General features: G+C 47.1%; 1 protein-coding gene across 1 annotated transcript in view; it reads left to right on the top strand.

Moving 5' to 3' along the window:
• The window catches only part of PPP1R37 (protein phosphatase 1 regulatory subunit 37), a 31453-nt gene that overhangs the window by 9493 nt on the left and 5119 nt on the right, over positions 1-16841 (top strand). The window contains exons 5-10 of the mRNA XM_071418731.1: positions 253-372; positions 2663-2813; positions 9408-9563; positions 11095-11207; positions 12381-12522; positions 14640-14806. Coding sequence (XP_071274832.1) covers positions 253-372; positions 2663-2813; positions 9408-9563; positions 11095-11207; positions 12381-12522; positions 14640-14806 — 849 coding nt within the window. The remainder of the gene's footprint in view (positions 1-252; positions 373-2662; positions 2814-9407; positions 9564-11094; positions 11208-12380; positions 12523-14639; positions 14807-16841) is intronic.

Genomic DNA, 16841 nt, shown 5'->3' with positions numbered 1-16841 from the left:
TCCCCCCTCTTTTCCCCCCGATTTTCCCCATATTTCCCCCATATTTCCCCCATATTTTCCCCATATTTCCCCCATATTTTCCCCATATTTCCCCCATATTTTTCCCCATATTTCCCCCATATTTTTCCCCATATTTCCCCCATATTTCCCCCATATTTTCCCCATATTTCCCCCATATTTTCCCCATATTTCCCCCATATTTCCCCCATATTTTCCCCCATTTTTCCCCCATATTTCCCCCGTGTTTCCCAGGGAGCCTCGGCGCTGTTTGACATGATCGAGTACTACGAGTCGGCCACGCACCTCAACATCAGCACCAACAAACACCTGGGGGCCCGCGGCTGGCAGGCGGCGGCTCACATGATGAGGAAGGTGAGAATTCCCAAAATTCTCAAAATTCCCGAGGCTTTTCCCCCAAAATTCCCAGAATTCCTGAGGTTTTCCCCCAAAATTCCCGGAATTCCTGAGGTTTTTCCCCAAATTTTTGGCGTTCCTGGGGTTTTCCGTACCCAGGGAGGGTGGGTGGCAACAGAGGTGATGGGGAAGGGGAGAATTCCCAAAATTCCTGGCAGTTATCCCTGGAATTCCCAAAATTCCCAAAATTCCTGAGCTTTTCCCCCAAAATTCCCGGAATTCCTGAGGTTTTTCCCCAAATTTTTGGTGTTCCTGGGGCTTTCCATACCCGGGGAGGGTGGGTGGCAACAGAGGGGATGGGGAAGGGGAGAATTCCCAAAATTCCTGGGAATTATTCCTGGAATTCCCAAAATTCCTGAGTTTTTTCCCCCAAAATTCCCAGAATTCCCGAGGGTTTTCCTCAAAATTCCTGGAATTCCAAGGAATTTCTGCCATTCCTGAGGGGTTTTTGTGCCTGGGAGGGGCAGGGGTGGCTCAGACTCAGTGAGGAAAGGGAGAATTCCCAACATTCCTGGGAATTGTTCCTGAAATTCCCAAAATTCCCAAAATTCGTGAGGTTTTTCCCAAAATTCCCGAGCTTTTTCTCAAAATTCCTGAGGTTTTTTTCCCAAAATTCCTGAATTTTTTCCCAAAATTTTTGGGGTTTTTTGTGGCCTAGGAGGGGCAGGTTCTGTTCACAGGATGGGGAAGGGGAGAATTCCCCAAAATTCCTGGGAATCCTTCCTGGAATTCCCAAAATTCCTGGGATTCCCCAATTTTTTCCCCCCAAATTCCTGGAATTCCAAGGAATTTCTGCCATTCCTGAGGGGTTTTTGTGCCTGGGAGGGGCAGGGGTGGCTCAGACTCAGTGAGGAAAGGGAGAATTCCCAACATTCCTGGAAATTATCCCTGGAATTCCCAAAATTCCTGGGAACTATTCCTGGAATTCCCTGAAATTCCCCAAATTCCTGGGATTCCCAGCAAAAGGGTGGAACCAAAGCCTTTCCTGGGCTAATTAGCGCCAACAAAGGGTTAATTACCCACACAAAGGCCGGGTTGTTGCTCTCCCAATTATCCCAATTATGCAAATGACCCCAATTATGCAAATGACCCCAATTAGCCCAGGGATGAGCCCGAATTTCCGGTTCCTTCCCATCCCCCTCACTTCCCTTGGGGCACTCCCAGCAATTCCAGAGGCCTTGGGATTGTCTGGGATTCTTTGGGAATTCTTGGGGAATTTTTTGGGAATTTTGGGGGATTTTTTGGGGAATTTTTTGGGAATTCTTTGGGAATTTTGAGGAATTTTTGGGGAATTTTTTGGGAATTTTTAAGAATTCTTTAGGAATTTTGAGGAATTTTTGGGGATTTTTTTTGGAATTTTAAAGAACTCTTTGGGAATTTTGGGGATTTTTTCGGGAATTTTTAAGAATTCTTTGGGATTTTTTTGGGAATTTTTTGGGAATTTTAAAGAATTCTTTGGGAATTTTGGGGAATTTTTGGGAATTTTTTGGGAATTTTAAAGAGTTCTTTGGGAATTTGGGGGAATTTTTGGGAATTTTTTGGGAATTTTAAAGAGTTCTTTGGGAATTTTGGGGATTTTTTGGGGATTTTTTTGGGAATTTTAAAGAACTCTTTGGGAATTTTGGGGAATTTTTCGGGAATTTTTAAGAATTCTTTGGGAATTTTTTGGGAATTTTTAAGAATTCTTTGGGAATTTGGGGGAATTTTTGGGAATTTTTTTGGAATTTTAAGGAATTCTTTGGGAATTTTTAAGAATTCTTTGGGGATTTTTTGGGAATTTTTAGGAATTCTTTGGGAATTTTTAGGGATTCTTTGGGAATTCTTTGTTTGGGAATTCTGCTCCCGGATCCGTCCCCAAAATTCCCAAGTTCTCCTGGGAATCCTGGGATGTTTTCCCAAATTTCCTGGCTCAGAGTTCCCCAGGGCAGTTGGGATCCCTCTGGATCCGTGTCCCAATCCCAAATCCCAAATCCCAGTTTTTCTATCCCAAATCCCAATCCCAAATCCCACATTTTTTATTGAAACCCCATTATTTACCCCAGACCAGCTGCCTGCAGTACCTGGGTGGGTTTCAATGACCCCAAATCCCCCATTTCTGACCCCAAATCCCCCATTTCTGACCCCAAATCCCTTTTCCCTCCCCAGACCAGCTGCCTGCAGTACCTGGGTTGGTTTCAATGACCCCAAATCCCCCATTTCTCACCCCAAATCCCCCATTTCTGACCCCAAATCCCCTCTTTCCCCCCAGACCAGCTGCCTGCAGTACCTGGATGCCCGGAACACGCCCCTGCTGGAGCCCTCGGCGCCGTTGGTGGCGCGCGCTCTGCGCATCAGCAGCAGCCTCGTGGTTCTGCACCTGGAGAACACCTCCCTGTCCGGGAGGCCCCTCATGCTGCTCGGTCAGAGCCCCCACATCCACAAAAAATCCACAAAAATCCACAAAAATCCACAAAAATCCACAAAAAATCCACAAAAAATCCACAAAAATCCACAAAAATCCACAAAAATCCACAAAAATCCACAAAATCCCGAGGGGATGAAAGGGTTAAAGGGCTTTGGGGTGGGGCAAGGGGCAAAGGAGGGACTGGGAACTGCTGGGGGGGATTATTCCCATTTTTCCATTGTTTTTTCCCATTTTTCTATCAATTTTTTCCCATTTTCCATCCATTTCCATCCATTTTTCCATCCATTTGTTTCCCATTTTTCCATTGTTTTTTCCCATTTTTCTATCATTTTTTTCCCATTTTCCATCCATTTTCTATCCATTTTCCATCTATTTTTCCCATCCATTTTTCCATCCATTTTTCCCATTGTTCCACCCATTTCCCCACCCATTTTAATCCATTTCCCCATCCATTTCCATCCATTTCCATCCATTTTTCCCATTTCTCCATCCATTTTTCCCATCCATTTCCATCCATTTTCCATCCATTTCCATCCATTTCCCATCCATTTTTCCACCCATTTGTTTCCCATTTTCCCACCCATTTTCCGTTCTGCACCTGGAGAACACCTCCCTGTCCGGGAGGCCCCTCATGCTGCTCGGTCAGAGCCCCCACATCCACCAAAATCCACAAAAATCCACCAAAAAATCCACAAAAATCCACAAAAATCCACAAAAAATCCACAAAAATCCACAAAAAATCCACAAAAATCCACAAAAATCCACAAAAAATCCACAAAAATCCACAAAATCCCGAGGGGATGAAAGGGTTAAAGGGGTTTGGGGTGGGGGAAGAGGGAAGGGAGGGACTGGGAATTGCTGGGGGGGATTATTCCCATTTTTCATCCATTTTCCCACCCATTGTTTTTTCCCATTTTCTACCCATTTTCTATCCATTTTCCCATCCATTTTTTTCCCATTTTTCCATCGTTTTTTCCCATTTTTGTATCAATTTTTTCCCATTTTCCATCCATTTTCCATCCATTTTTCCATCCATTTTTCCATCCATTTCCCATCCATTTTTTCCCATTTTCCCATCAGGTTTTCCATCCATTTTTTCCCATTTTCCCATCAGGTTTTCCCATCCATTTTTCCCATTTCCCATCCATTTTTCCATCCATTTGTTTCCCATTTTCCCACCCATTTTCCGTTCTGCACCTGGAGAACACCTCCCTGTCCGGGAGGCCCCTCATGCTGCTCGGTCAGAGCCCCCACATCCACAAAAAATCCACAAAAATCCACAAAAATCCACAAAAAATCCACAAAAAATCCACAAAAAATCCACAAAAAATCCACAAAAATCCACAAAAATCCACAAAAATCCACAAAAAATCCACAAAAATCCACAAAAAATCCACCAAAATCCACCAAAATCCACAAAAAATCCACAAAAATCCACAAAAATCCACAAAATCCCGAGGGGATGAAAGGGTTAAAGGGCTTTGGGGTGGGGCAAGGGGCAAAGGAGGGACTGGGAACTGCTGGGGGGGATTATTCCCATTTTTCCATTGTTTTTTCCCATTTTTCTATCAATTTTTTCCCATTTTCCATCCATTTCCATCCATTTTTCCATCCATTTGTTTCCCATTTTTCCATTGTTTTTTCCCATTTTTCTATCATTTTTTCCCATTTTCCATCCATTTTCTATCCATTTTCCATCTATTTTTCCCATCCATTTTTCCATCCATTTTTCCCATTGTTCCACCCATTTCCCCACCCATTTTAATCCATTTCCCCATCCATTTCCATCCATTTCCATCCATTTTTCCCATTTCTCCATCCATTTTTCCCATCCATTTCCATCCATTTTCCATCCATTTCCATCCATTTCCCATCCATTTTTCCATCCATTTGTTTCCCATTTTCCCACCCATTTTCCGTTCTGCACCTGGAGAACACCTCCCTGTCCGGGAGGCCCCTCATGCTGCTCGGTCAGAGCCCCCACATCCACCAAAATCCACAAAAATCCACAAAAATCCACAAAAAATCCACAAAAATCCACAAAAAATCCACAAAAATCCACAAAAATCCACCAAAAATCCACAAAAATCCACAAAATCCCGAGGGGATGAAAGGGTTAAAGGGGTTTGGGGTGGGGGAAGAGGGAAGGGAGGGACTGGGAATTGCTGGGGGGGATTATTCCCATTTTTCATCCATTTTCCCACCCATTGTTTTTTCCCATTTTCTACCCATTTTCTATCCATTTTCCCATCCATTTTTTCCCATTTTTCCATCGTTTTTTCCCATTTTTGTATCAATTTTTTCCCATTTTCCATCCATTTTCTATCCATTTTCCATCCATTTTTCCATCCATTTTTCCATCCATTTCCCATCCATTTTTTCCCATTTTCCCATCAGGTTTTCCATCCATTTTTTCCCATTTTCCCATCAGGTTTTCCCATCCATTTTTCCCATTTCCCATCCATTTTTCCATCCATTTGTTTCCCATTTTCCCACCCATTTTCCGTTCTGCACCTGGAGAACACCTCCCTGTCCGGGAGGCCCCTCATGCTGCTCGGTCAGAGCCCCCAGATCCCAAAAAATCCACAAAAATCCACAAAAAATCCACAAAAAATCCACAAAAAATCCACAAAAAATCCACAAAAATCCACAAAAATCCACAAAATCCCGAGGGGATGAAAGGGTTAAAGGGCTTTGGGGTGGGGCAAGGGGCAAAGGAGGGACTGGGAACTGCTGGGGGGGATTATTCCCATTTTTCCATTGTTTTTTCCCATTTTTCTATCAATTTTTTCCCATTTTCCATCCATTTCCATCCATTTTTCCATCCATTTGTTTCCCATTTTTCCATTGTTTTTTCCCATTTTTCTATCATTTTTTCCCATTTTCCATCCATTTTCTATCCATTTTCCATCTATTTTTCCCATCCATTTTTCCATCCATTTTTCCCATTGTTCCACCCATTTCCCCACCCATTTTAATCCATTTCCCCATCCATTTCCATCCATTTCCATCCATTTTTCCCATTTCTCCATCCATTTTTCCCATCCATTTCCATCCATTTTCCATCCATTTCCATCCATTTCCCATCCATTTTTCCACCCATTTGTTTCCCATTTTCCCACCCATTTTCCATTCTGCACCTGGAGAACACCTCCCTGTCCGGGAGGCCCCTCATGCTGCTTGGTCAGAGCCCCCACATCCACCAAAATCCACAAAAATCCACCAAAAAATCCACAAAAATCCACAAAAATCCACAAAAAATCCACAAAAATCCACAAAATCCCGAGGGGATGAAAGGGTTAAAGGGGTTTGGGGTGGGGGAAGAGGGAAGGGAGGGACTGGGAATTTCTTGGGGGGATTTTTCCCATTTTTCATCCATTTTCCCACCCATTGTTTTTTCCCATTTTCTACCCATTTTCTATCCATTTTCCCATCCATTTTTTTCCCATTTTTCCATCGTTTTTTCCCATTTTTGTATCAATTTTTTCCCATTTTCCATCCATTTTCCATCCATTTTTCCATCCATTTTTCCATCCATTTCCCATCCATTTTTTCCCATTTTCCCATCAGGTTTTCCATCCATTTTTTCCCATTTTCCCATCAGGTTTTCCCATCCATTTTTCCCATTTCCCATCCATTTTTCCATCCATTTGTTTCCCATTTTCCCACCCATTTTCCGTTCTGCACCTGGAGAACACCTCCCTGTCCGGGAGGCCCCTCATGCTGCTCGGTCAGAGCCCCCAGATCCCAAAAAATCCACAAAAATCCACAAAAATCCACAAAAAATCCACAAAAAATCCACAAAAAATCCACAAAAATCCACAAAAATCCACAAAAAATCCACCAAAATCCACCAAAATCCACAAAATCCCGAGGAGATGAAAGGGTTAAAGGGGTTTGGGGTGGGGGAAGAGGCAAGGGAGGGACTGGGAATTGCTGGGGGGGATTATTCCCATTTTTCCATTGTTTTTTCCCATTTTTCTGTCCATTTTCTGTCCATTTCCCCACCCATTTCTCCCATTTATTTCCCATTTTTCCTCCATTTTCCCACCCCTTTCTCCCATTTCCCCACCCATTTCCCCCCTCATTTTCCATTGATTTTCTCCATTTCCCCACCCCTTTCTCCCATTTCCCCCCTCATTTTCCTGCTGTTCCTGGTGGCGCTCCCGGTGCTGTCCCCATCCCCATTCCCATTCCCATTTCCCATTATTTCCCATTTTTCCCATTTTTCCCCCATTTTTCCTGCATCCACGGCCCTGAAGATGAACGTGACTCTCCGTGAGCTGTACCTGCCTGACACCAACCTCAGTTCCCATTCCCATTCCCAGTTCATTCCCAGTTCATTCCCAGTTCATTATTTCCCATTTTTTCCCATTTTTTCCCCGTTTTAGCCACAGCCCTGAAGATGAACGTGACTCTCTGTGAGCTGTACCTGCCTGACACCAACCTCAGTTCCCATTCCCATTCCCATTGCCCTGCCCCATTCCCAGTTAATTCCCAGTTCATTCCCAGTTCATTCCCAGTTCATTCCCAGTTGTTTATTTCCCATTATTTCCCATTTTTTCCCGTTTTTTCCCCGTTTTAGCCACGGCCCTGAAGATGAACATGACTCTGCAGGAGCTGTACCTGCCTGACACCAACCTCAGTTCCCATTCCCATTCCCATTCCCATTCCCATTCCCAGTTCATTCCCAGTTCATTCCCAGTTCATTCCCAGTTCATTATTTCCCATTTTTCCCGTTTTTTCCCCATTTTAGCCACGGCCCTGAAGATGAACGTGACTCTGTGTGAGCTGTGCCTGCCTGACACCAACCTCAGTTCCCATTCCCATTCCCATTGCCCTGCCCCATTCCCAGTTCATTCCCAGTTCATTCCCAGTTCATTCCCAGTTCATTATTTCCCATTTTTTTCCCATTTTTCCCCCATTTTAGCCACGGCCCTGAAGATGAACGTGACTCTCTGTGAGCTGTACCTGCCTGACACCAACCTCAGTTCCCATTCCCATTCCCATTCCCAGTTCCCTGCCCCATTCCCAGTTCATTCCCAGTTCCTTCCCAGTTCATTCCCAGCCATTTATTTCCCATTTTTCCCGTTTTTTCCCCATTTTTCCTGTATCCACAGCCCTGAAGATGAACGTGACTCTCCAGGAGCTGTACCTGCCTGACACCAACCTCAGTTCCCATTCCCATTCCCAGTTCATTCCCAGTTCATTCCCAGTTCATTCCCAGTTCATTATTTCCCATTTTTTCCCGTTTTTTCCCCATTTTAGCCACAGCCCTGAAGATGAACGTGACTCTCTGTGAGCTGTACCTGCCTGACACCAACCTCAGTTCCCATTCCCATTCCCATTGCCCTGCCCCATTCCCAGTTCATTCCCAGTTATTTATTTCCCATTTTTCCCATTTTTTCCCCATTTTAGCCACAGCCCTGAAGATGAACGTGACTCTCCGTGAGCTGTACCTGCCTGACACCAACCTCAGTTCCCATTCCCATTCCCATTCCCCATTCCCATTGCCCTGCCCCATTCCCAGTTCATTCCCAGTTCATTCCCAGTTCATTATTTCCCATTTTTCCCATTTTTCCCCCATTTTTCCTGCATCCACGGCCCTGAAGATGAACGTGACTCTCTGTGAGCTGTACCTGCCTGACACCAACCTCAGTTCCCATTCCCATTCCCAGTTCCCTGCCCCATTCCCAGTTCATTCCCAGTTCCTTCCCAGTTCATTCCCAGCCATTTATTTCCCATTTTTCCCGTTTTTTCCCCATTTTTCTTGCAGCCACAGCCCTGAAGATGAACGTGACACCGTGTGAGCTGTACCTGGCTGACACCAACCTCAATTCCCATTCCCAGTTCCCTGCCCCATTCCCATTCCCAGTTCATTCCCAGTTCATTCCCAGTTATTTATTTCCCATTTTTCCCATTTTTTCCCCATTTTAGCCACAGCCCTGAAGATGAACGTGACTCTGCGGGAGCTGTACCTGCCTGACACCAACCTCAGTTCCCATTCCCGTTCCCATTGCCCTGCCCCATTCCCAGTTCATTCCCAGTTCATTCCCAGTTATTTATTTCCCATTATTTCCCATTTTTTCCCGTTTTTTCCCCGTTTTAGCCACGGCCCTGAAGATGAACATGACTCTGCAGGAGCTGTACCTGCCTGACACCAACCTCAGTTCCCATTCCCATTGCCCTGCCCCATTCCCATTCCCATTCCCAGTTCCCTGCCCCATTCCCAGTTCATTCCCAGTTATTTATTTCCCATTTTTTCCCCGTTTTAGCCACAGCCCTGAAGATGAACGTGACTCTGCAGGAGCTGTACCTGCCTGACACCAACCTCAGTTCCCATTCCCATTCCCATTCCCATTCCCATTCCCAGTTCATTCCCAGTTCATTCCCAGTTCATTCCCAGTTATTTATTTCCCATTTTTCCCATTTTTCCCCCATTTTAGCCACGGCCCTGAAGATGAACGTGACTCTGCAGGAGCTGTACCTGCCTGACACCAACCTCAGTTCCCATTCCCATTCCCAGTTCATTCCCAGTTCATTCCCAGTTCATTATTTCCCATTTTTTCCCATTTTTTCCCCATTTTAGCCACGGCCCTGAAGATGAACGTGACTCTGCGGGAGCTGTACCTGGCTGACAATAAACTGAACGGGCTGCAGGACTCGGCCCAGCTCGGGAACCTGCTCAAGTTCAACGGCTGCATCCAGATCCTGGACCTGCGCAACAACCACCTCATGGATTCGGGTGGGAAATCTGGGAATTCTGGGAAAAATGGGAATTCTGGGGTGTGGGAATGGGGTGTGGGAATGGGCAACAACCACCTCATGGATTCCGGTGGGAAATGTGGGAATTCTGGGAAAAATGGGAATTCTGGGGTGTGGGAATGGGGTGTGGGAATGGGCAACAACCACCTCATGGATTCCGGTGGGAAATGTGGGAATTCTGGGAAAAACGGGAATTCTGGGGTGTGGGAATGGGGTGTGGGAATGGGCAACAACCACCTCATGGATTCCGGTGGGAAATGTGGGAATTCTGGGAATTCTGGGGTGTGGGAATGGGGCTGGACCTGGGCAACGACCACCTCATGGATTCCGGTGGGAAATCTGGGAATTCTGGGAAAAATGGGAATTCTGGGGTGTGGGAATGGGCAACAACCACCTCATGGATTCCGGTGGGAAATGTGGGAAAAATGGGAAAAATGGGAATTCTGGGGTGTGGGAATGGGGCTGGACCTGCGCAACAGCCACCTCATGGACTCGGGTGGGAAAAACGGGAAAAACGGGAAAAATGGGAATTCCGGGGTGTGGGAATGTGGGAATGGGGTTTGGGAAATGGGCAACAACCACCTCATGGATTCCGGTGGGAAAAACGGGAAAAACGGGAAAAATGGGAATTCTGGGGTGTGGGAATGGGGTGTGGGAATGGGCAACAACCACCTCATGGATTCCGGTGGCAAATCTGGGAATTCTGGGGCTTGGAAATGTGGGAGTGGGGTTTGGGAATGGGGCTGGACCTGGGCAACAACCACCCCATGGATTCCAGTGGGAAATGTGGGAATTCTGGGAATTCTGGGGTTTGGGAATGTGGGAGTGGGGTTTGGGAATGGGCAACAACCACCTCATGGATTCCGGTGGGAAAAACGGGAAAAACGGGAAAAATGGGAATTCTGGGGTGTGGGAATGTGGGAATGGGGTTTGGGAATGGGCAACAACCACCTCATGGATTCCGGGGGGAAAAACGGGAATTCTGGGGTGTGGGAATGGGCAACAACCACTTCATGGATTCTGGTGGGAATTCCAGGAATGGGGCTTGGGAATGTGGGAATGGGATTTTGGAATGATGGCAATGGGTTTGGGAATCCATCGTTTCTGATTTTCCAGGCCAGGCCTAATCCCAGGATTATCCAGGCCCGGCCTAAGCCCCCATTTCCCGGGATTTCCCAGGATTTCCCCCCTTTTCCAGGCCTGGCCTAATCCCAGGATTATCCAGGCCCGGCCTAAGCCCCCATTTCCTGGGATTTCCCCCCTTTCCAGGCCAGGCCTAATTCCAGGATTATCCAGGCCCGGCCTAAGCCCCCGATTCCCGGGATTTCCCGGGGTTTCCCCCTTTTCCAGGCCAGGCCTAATCCCAGGATTATCCAGGCCCGGCCTAAACCCCCATTTCCCGGGATTTCCCAGGATTTCCCCCTTTTCCAGGCCAGGCCTAATCCCAGGATTATCCAGGCCCGGTCTAAGCCCCGATTCCCGGGATTTCCCGGGGTTTCCCCCTTTTCCAGGCCTGGCCTACATCTGCGAGGGGCTGCGGGAGCAGCGCCGGGGTTTGGTGACGTTGGTGCTGTGGAACAACCAGCTCAGCCACGCCGGCATGGCCTACCTGGGCATGACCCTGGTGAGCGTTCCCGAAATTCCCACAATTCCTACAATTCCCAGAATTTGCGGAATTCCCGGCATTCCCGGCGTTCCCATTGGCCAGAAACGTTGATTTTTTTTCGTGGTTTTAATTTGTGGATTTCTGGGGTTTTCTATGGGTTTCTTTGGTTTCCTTGGGTTTTCCATTGATTCCCATGGGTTTTCCATTGATTTCCATGGGTTTTCCTTGGGTTTTCCATGGGTTTTCTTTGGGTTTTCCATTGGTTTTCCATGGATTTTTTTTTGGCTTCCATTGGTTTTCCATGGATTTTTTTTTGGTTTCCATTGGTTTTCCATGGATTTTTTTTTGGCTTCCATTGGTTTTCCACGGATATTTTTTGGTTTCCATTGGTTTTCCATTGATTTTCCTTGGGTTTTCCATTGGTTTTCCACAGATATTTTTTGGTTTCCATTGGTTTTCCATGGATTTTTTTTTTTTTTCCATTTCCATTGGTTTTCCATGGATTTTCCATGGATATTTTTTGGTTTCCGTTGATTTTCCATGGATTTTCTCATGGATTCCCATGGATTTTCTCATGGATATTCCCATGAATTTTCCCGTGGCTTTTTCCATGGATTTTCCCATGGACATTCCCGTGATTTTTCTCTGGATTTTCCCACGGGTTTTCCCATGGCTTTCCCATGGATTTCCATGGATTTTTCCTGGATTTTCCCATTGCTTTTCCCATGGATTTTCCCATTGCTTTTCCCTGGATTTTTCCATGACTTTTCTCTGGATTTTTCCATGGCTTTTCCCATGGATTTCCCCATGGATCCCCATAGATTTTGCCATGGCTTTTCCCTGGATTTCCCCATGGATCCCCATAGATTTTGCCATGGCTTTTCCCTGGATTTCCCCATGCATTCCCATGGACTTTCCCATGGATTTTCTCTGGATTTCCCCATGAATTCCCATGGACTTTCCCACGGATATTCCCACGGCTTTCCCATGGATTTTCTCTGGACTTTCCCACGGATTTTCTCTGGATTTTCCCTGGATTTTCCCTGGGTTTTCCCACGGCTTTCCCATGGATTTTCTCTGGATTTCCCTATGAATTCCCATGGACGTTCCCATGAATTTTCTCTGGATTTCCCCATGGATTTTCCCATGGATATTCCCACGGATTTTCCCTGGATTTTCCCATTTTTTCAGCCGCACACGCAGAGCCTGGAGACGCTGAACCTGGGCCACAACGCGGTGGGGAACGAGGGCGTGCGGAACCTGAAGAACGGCCTGATCGGGAACCGCTCCGTGCTGCGCCTGGGGCTGGCCTGCACCAAACTCACCTGCGAAGGTCCCGCCGGGGCTCTGGGACACTGGGATGGGGTTGGGAAATTGGGATTGGGAAACTGGGATGGGCTTGAGAAAGTTGGGATGGGGTTGGGAAAGTTGGGATTGGGAAATTGGGATTGGGAAATTGGGATTGGGAAGGTTGGGTTGGGTTTGAGAAAGTTGGGGTGGGATTGGGAGATTGGGATGGGGTTGGGAAAGTTGGGTTGGGTTTGAGAAAGTTGGGATGGGATTGGGAAAGTTGGGATGGGAAAGTTGGGTTGGGTTTGAAAAAGTTGAGATGGGGTTGGGAGATTGGGATTGGGAAATTGGGATGGGGTTGGGAAAGTTGGGTTGGGCTTGAGAAAGTTGAGATGGGTTTGGGAAAGTTGGGATGGGTTTGGGAAATTGGGATTGGGAAAGCTGGGATTGGGAAAGTTGGGATGGGCTTGAGAAAGTTGGGATGGGCTTGGGAAAGTTGGGATGGGTTTGGGAAAGTTGGGATGGGGTTGGGAAATTGGGATAGGAAATTGGGATTGGGAAAGTTGGGTTGGGTTTGAGAAAGTTGGGATGGGATTGGGAGATTGGGATGGGCTTGGGAAATGGGGATAGGAAAGTTTGAGATGGGATTGGCAAAGTTGGGATGGGAAAGTTGGGATGGGATTGGAAAAGTTGGGATGGGTTTGGGAAAGTTGGGATAGGAAAGTTGGGATGGATTTGGGGAAATTGGGATGGGTTGGGGGAAGGTGGGATGGGGTTGGGAAAGGATTGGGAAAGTTGGGATTGGGAAAGTTGAGATGGGATTGGAAAAGTTGGGTTGGGGTTGGCAAAGTTGGGATGGGAAAGTTGGGATTGGGAAAGTTGGGATGGGAAATTTGGGTTGGGTTTGGGAAAGTTGGGATGGGGTTGGGAAATTGGGATGGGATTGGGAAAGTTGGGATGGGATTGGAAAAATTGGGATGGGAAAGTTGGGATGGCAAAGTTGGGATGGGAAATTTGGGATTGGCAAAGTTGGGATGGGATTGGAAAAATTGGGATGGGAAAGTTGGGATGGCAAAGTTGGGATGGGCTTGGAGAAGTTGATTTGAGCCTCTGAAGCCGGAATCTTTTCCAAATTTCCCCCTGATTTCCTGGGATTTTTCCCCGATTTCCCAAATTTCCCCCTGATTTCCTGGGATTTCCCCCATTCCCTGGATTTCTTCCTGACTTCCTGGGATTTTTCCACAATTCCTGGGGCTCCACCCCAGTTTCCTGGAATTCCCCTCAGTTCCCCAGATTTTCCCCCAAATTCCTGGAATTTCCCCCCAAAATTCCCAGGCTTTTTTCCCGCCACATGCCCAGATTTCCCCTCAATTTCCCTGGATTTTCCCCCCAAATTCCCAGGGATTTCCCCCCAAATTCCCGGGATTTTTCTCCCCCAAATTCCCGTGATTTCCCCCCAAATTCCCAGGGATTTCCCCCCAAATTCCCGGGATTTTTCTCCCCCAAATTCCCGTGATTTCCCCCCAAATTCCCAGGATTTCCCCCCAAAATTCCCAGGCTTTTTTCCCCCAGACTCCCAGGATTTTCCCCCCACACACACCCGGGATTTTTCCCCCCAATTCCCGGGATTTTTTCCCCCCAAATTCCCGGGATTTTTTCCCCCGAACTCCCAGGATTTTTTCCCCCCACACACCCATGATTTCCCCCCAAATTCCCGGGATTTTTTCCCCCCACACCCCCATGATTTCCCCCCAAATTCCCTTGCTTTTTCCCCAAATTCCCAGGATTTTTCCCCCCACACACCCATGATTTCCCCCCAATTTCCCCGGCATTTTTCCACCAAATTCCTGGGTTTTTTTCCCCCAAATTCCCAGGGATTTCCCCCCCAATTCCTGTGTTTTTTCCCTCAAAATTCTCGGGATCTTTTCCCCTCAAATTCCCAGGGATTTTCCCCCCAAATTCCCAGGATTTTTCCCCCCACACACCCAGGATTTCCCCCCAGTTCCCTGGCTTTTTTTCCCCCAAATTCCCTCGATTTTTCCCCCCAGTTTCCCAGGATTTTCCCCCCCAAATTCCCGTGATTTCCCCCCAAATTCCCGTGATTTTCCCCCCAACATTCCCATGATTCCCCCCCAAATTCCCGGGGTTTTGTGCCCTCAGGGGCCGTGGCCGTGGCCGAGTTCGTGGCCGAGAGCCCTCGGCTGCTGCGCCTGGACCTGCGCGAGAACGACATCAAGACCGGGGGGCTCATGGCGCTGTCCCTGGCCCTGCGCGTCAACCACTCCCTGCTGCGCCTCGACCTCGACCGCGAGCCCAAGAAGGAGCCCGTGAGTCCTGGAATTCCCAAAAAAACCCCACGGAATTCCCAGGAAATTCCGGGAGTTGCCCAAAAAATCCCCGCGGTTCTGGGGCGTTCCCGGAGCGGGGAACGGTGCTTGAGGTGTTGGGGGTTTGGAGTTTGACTTTGGGCCTAAGGAGGAGGTGATGAGTCCTGGAATTCCTGAAAATCCATGGGATTCCCAAAAATTTCCCAGAAGTCCCCAAAAATTCCAGGAATTCCCCAAAAATCCCCACAGTTCTGGGGCATTCCTGGAGCGGGGAACGGTGCCTGAGGTGTTGGAGGTGTTGGAGGTTTGGGGTTTGGGATTTGGGATTTGGGATTTGGGATTTGGGATTTGGGCATGAGCCTGAGGAGCAGGTAATGAGTCCTGGAATTCCTGAAGATCCATGGGATTCCCAAAAAAATTCCTGGGATTCCCAAAAATTCCCCAGAATTCCCAAAAAATCCCCGCGGTTCTGGGGCGTTCCCGGAGCAGGAAACGGTGCCTGAGGTGTTGGGGGTTTGGGGGTTTGGGATTTGGGCACATGGCCAAGAAGGAGGTGATGAGTCCTGGAATTCCTGAAAATCCATGGGATTCCCAAAAAAAATCCTGGGATTCCCAAAAATTTCCCGGAATTCCCCAAAAATTTCCCAGAATTCCCAAAAAAATCCCCGCGGTTCTGGGGCGTTCCCGGAGCGGGAAATGGTGCCTGAGGTGTTGGGGGTTTGGGGTTTTGGGGTTTTGGGGATTTGGGCATGAGCCTGAGGAGGAGGTGATGAGTCCTGGAATTCCTGAAAATCCATGGGATTCCCCAAAAAATTCCTGGGATTCTCAAAAATTTCCCAGAATTTCCAAAAAATTCCAGGAATTCCCAAAAAATCCCCACAGTTCTGGGGTGTTCCTGGAGCACAAAACGGTGCCTGAGGTGTTGGGGTTTGGGCTTTGGGATTTGGGCACATGGCCAAGGAGGAGGTGATGAGTCCTGGAATTCCTGAAAATCCATGGGATTCCCCAAAAAAATTCCTGGGATTCCCAAAAATTCCCCGGAATTCCCAAAAAATCCCCGCGGTTCTGGGGCGTTCCCGGAGCAGGAAACGGTGCCTGAGGTGTTGGGGGTTTGGGGGTTTGAGCCTGGAATTCTTGAAATTCCCCAAAATATTCATGGAATTCCTGAAAGATTTCCCAAAATTCCCAAAAATCCCTGGGATTTTGGGGCTGGTTCCTGGTGATTTTTCCAGGTTTTTTTTTTCTTGGATTTGCCAAATTTTCCCAGGAGCTGAGCCTTGGGGATTTTGGGGCTGATGGAACATTCCCAACTCCAGGGATTTTGGGAATCTCCAGGAGCCAATTCCCACCTTGTTGGCCTCTTTTTCCAGTGGGGAAAAATCCATTTTTGAAATGAGGAAATCCAAATTCTCTGGATTTCCTCATTTCCCACCAAGAATTCTGGGAATTCTGGGAATATCTGAAAATCTTCATTCTCCAAGCCCTGCTGGAATCACAAATTCCAACCCCCAAAATCTTGGGAAAAACCCTCAAAACTCCACAATTCCAACCGCAAAATTCCACAATTCCAGGTCCAAAAATTCCCCAATTCCAACCCCAAAATTCCCAAATTCCAACCCCAAAATTCCCATTTCCAGTCCAAAAATTCCCAATTCCAGTCCAAAATTCCACAATTCCAAGTCCAAAAATTCCCCAATTCCAACCCCAAAATTCCCCAATTCCAACTGCAAAATTCCCAATTCCAGTCCAGAATTCCACAATTCCAAGTCCAAAAATTTCCCAATTCCAACCCCAAAATTCTAAAATTCCAACTGCAAAATTCCCATTTCCAGTCCAAAGATTCCCCAATTCCAACCCCAAAATTCCCAAATTCCAACTGCAAAATTCCCAATTCCAACCCAAAAATTTCCCAGTTCCAACTGCAAAATTCCAACTGCAAAATTCCCAATTCCTGTCCAAAATTCCCCAATTTCAACCCCAAAATTCCCCAATTCCAGCCACAAAATTCCACAATTCCAAGTCCCAAAATTCCCCA

Source organism: Agelaius tricolor, unplaced genomic scaffold (genome assembly GCF_023055355.1).
Source record: "Agelaius tricolor isolate 1412-34295 unplaced genomic scaffold, bAgeTri1.0.p SCAF_90, whole genome shotgun sequence".
NCBI lineage: Eukaryota > Metazoa > Chordata > Aves > Passeriformes > Icteridae > Agelaius > Agelaius tricolor.
This window is presented reverse-complemented; position numbering and strand designations above follow the sequence as displayed.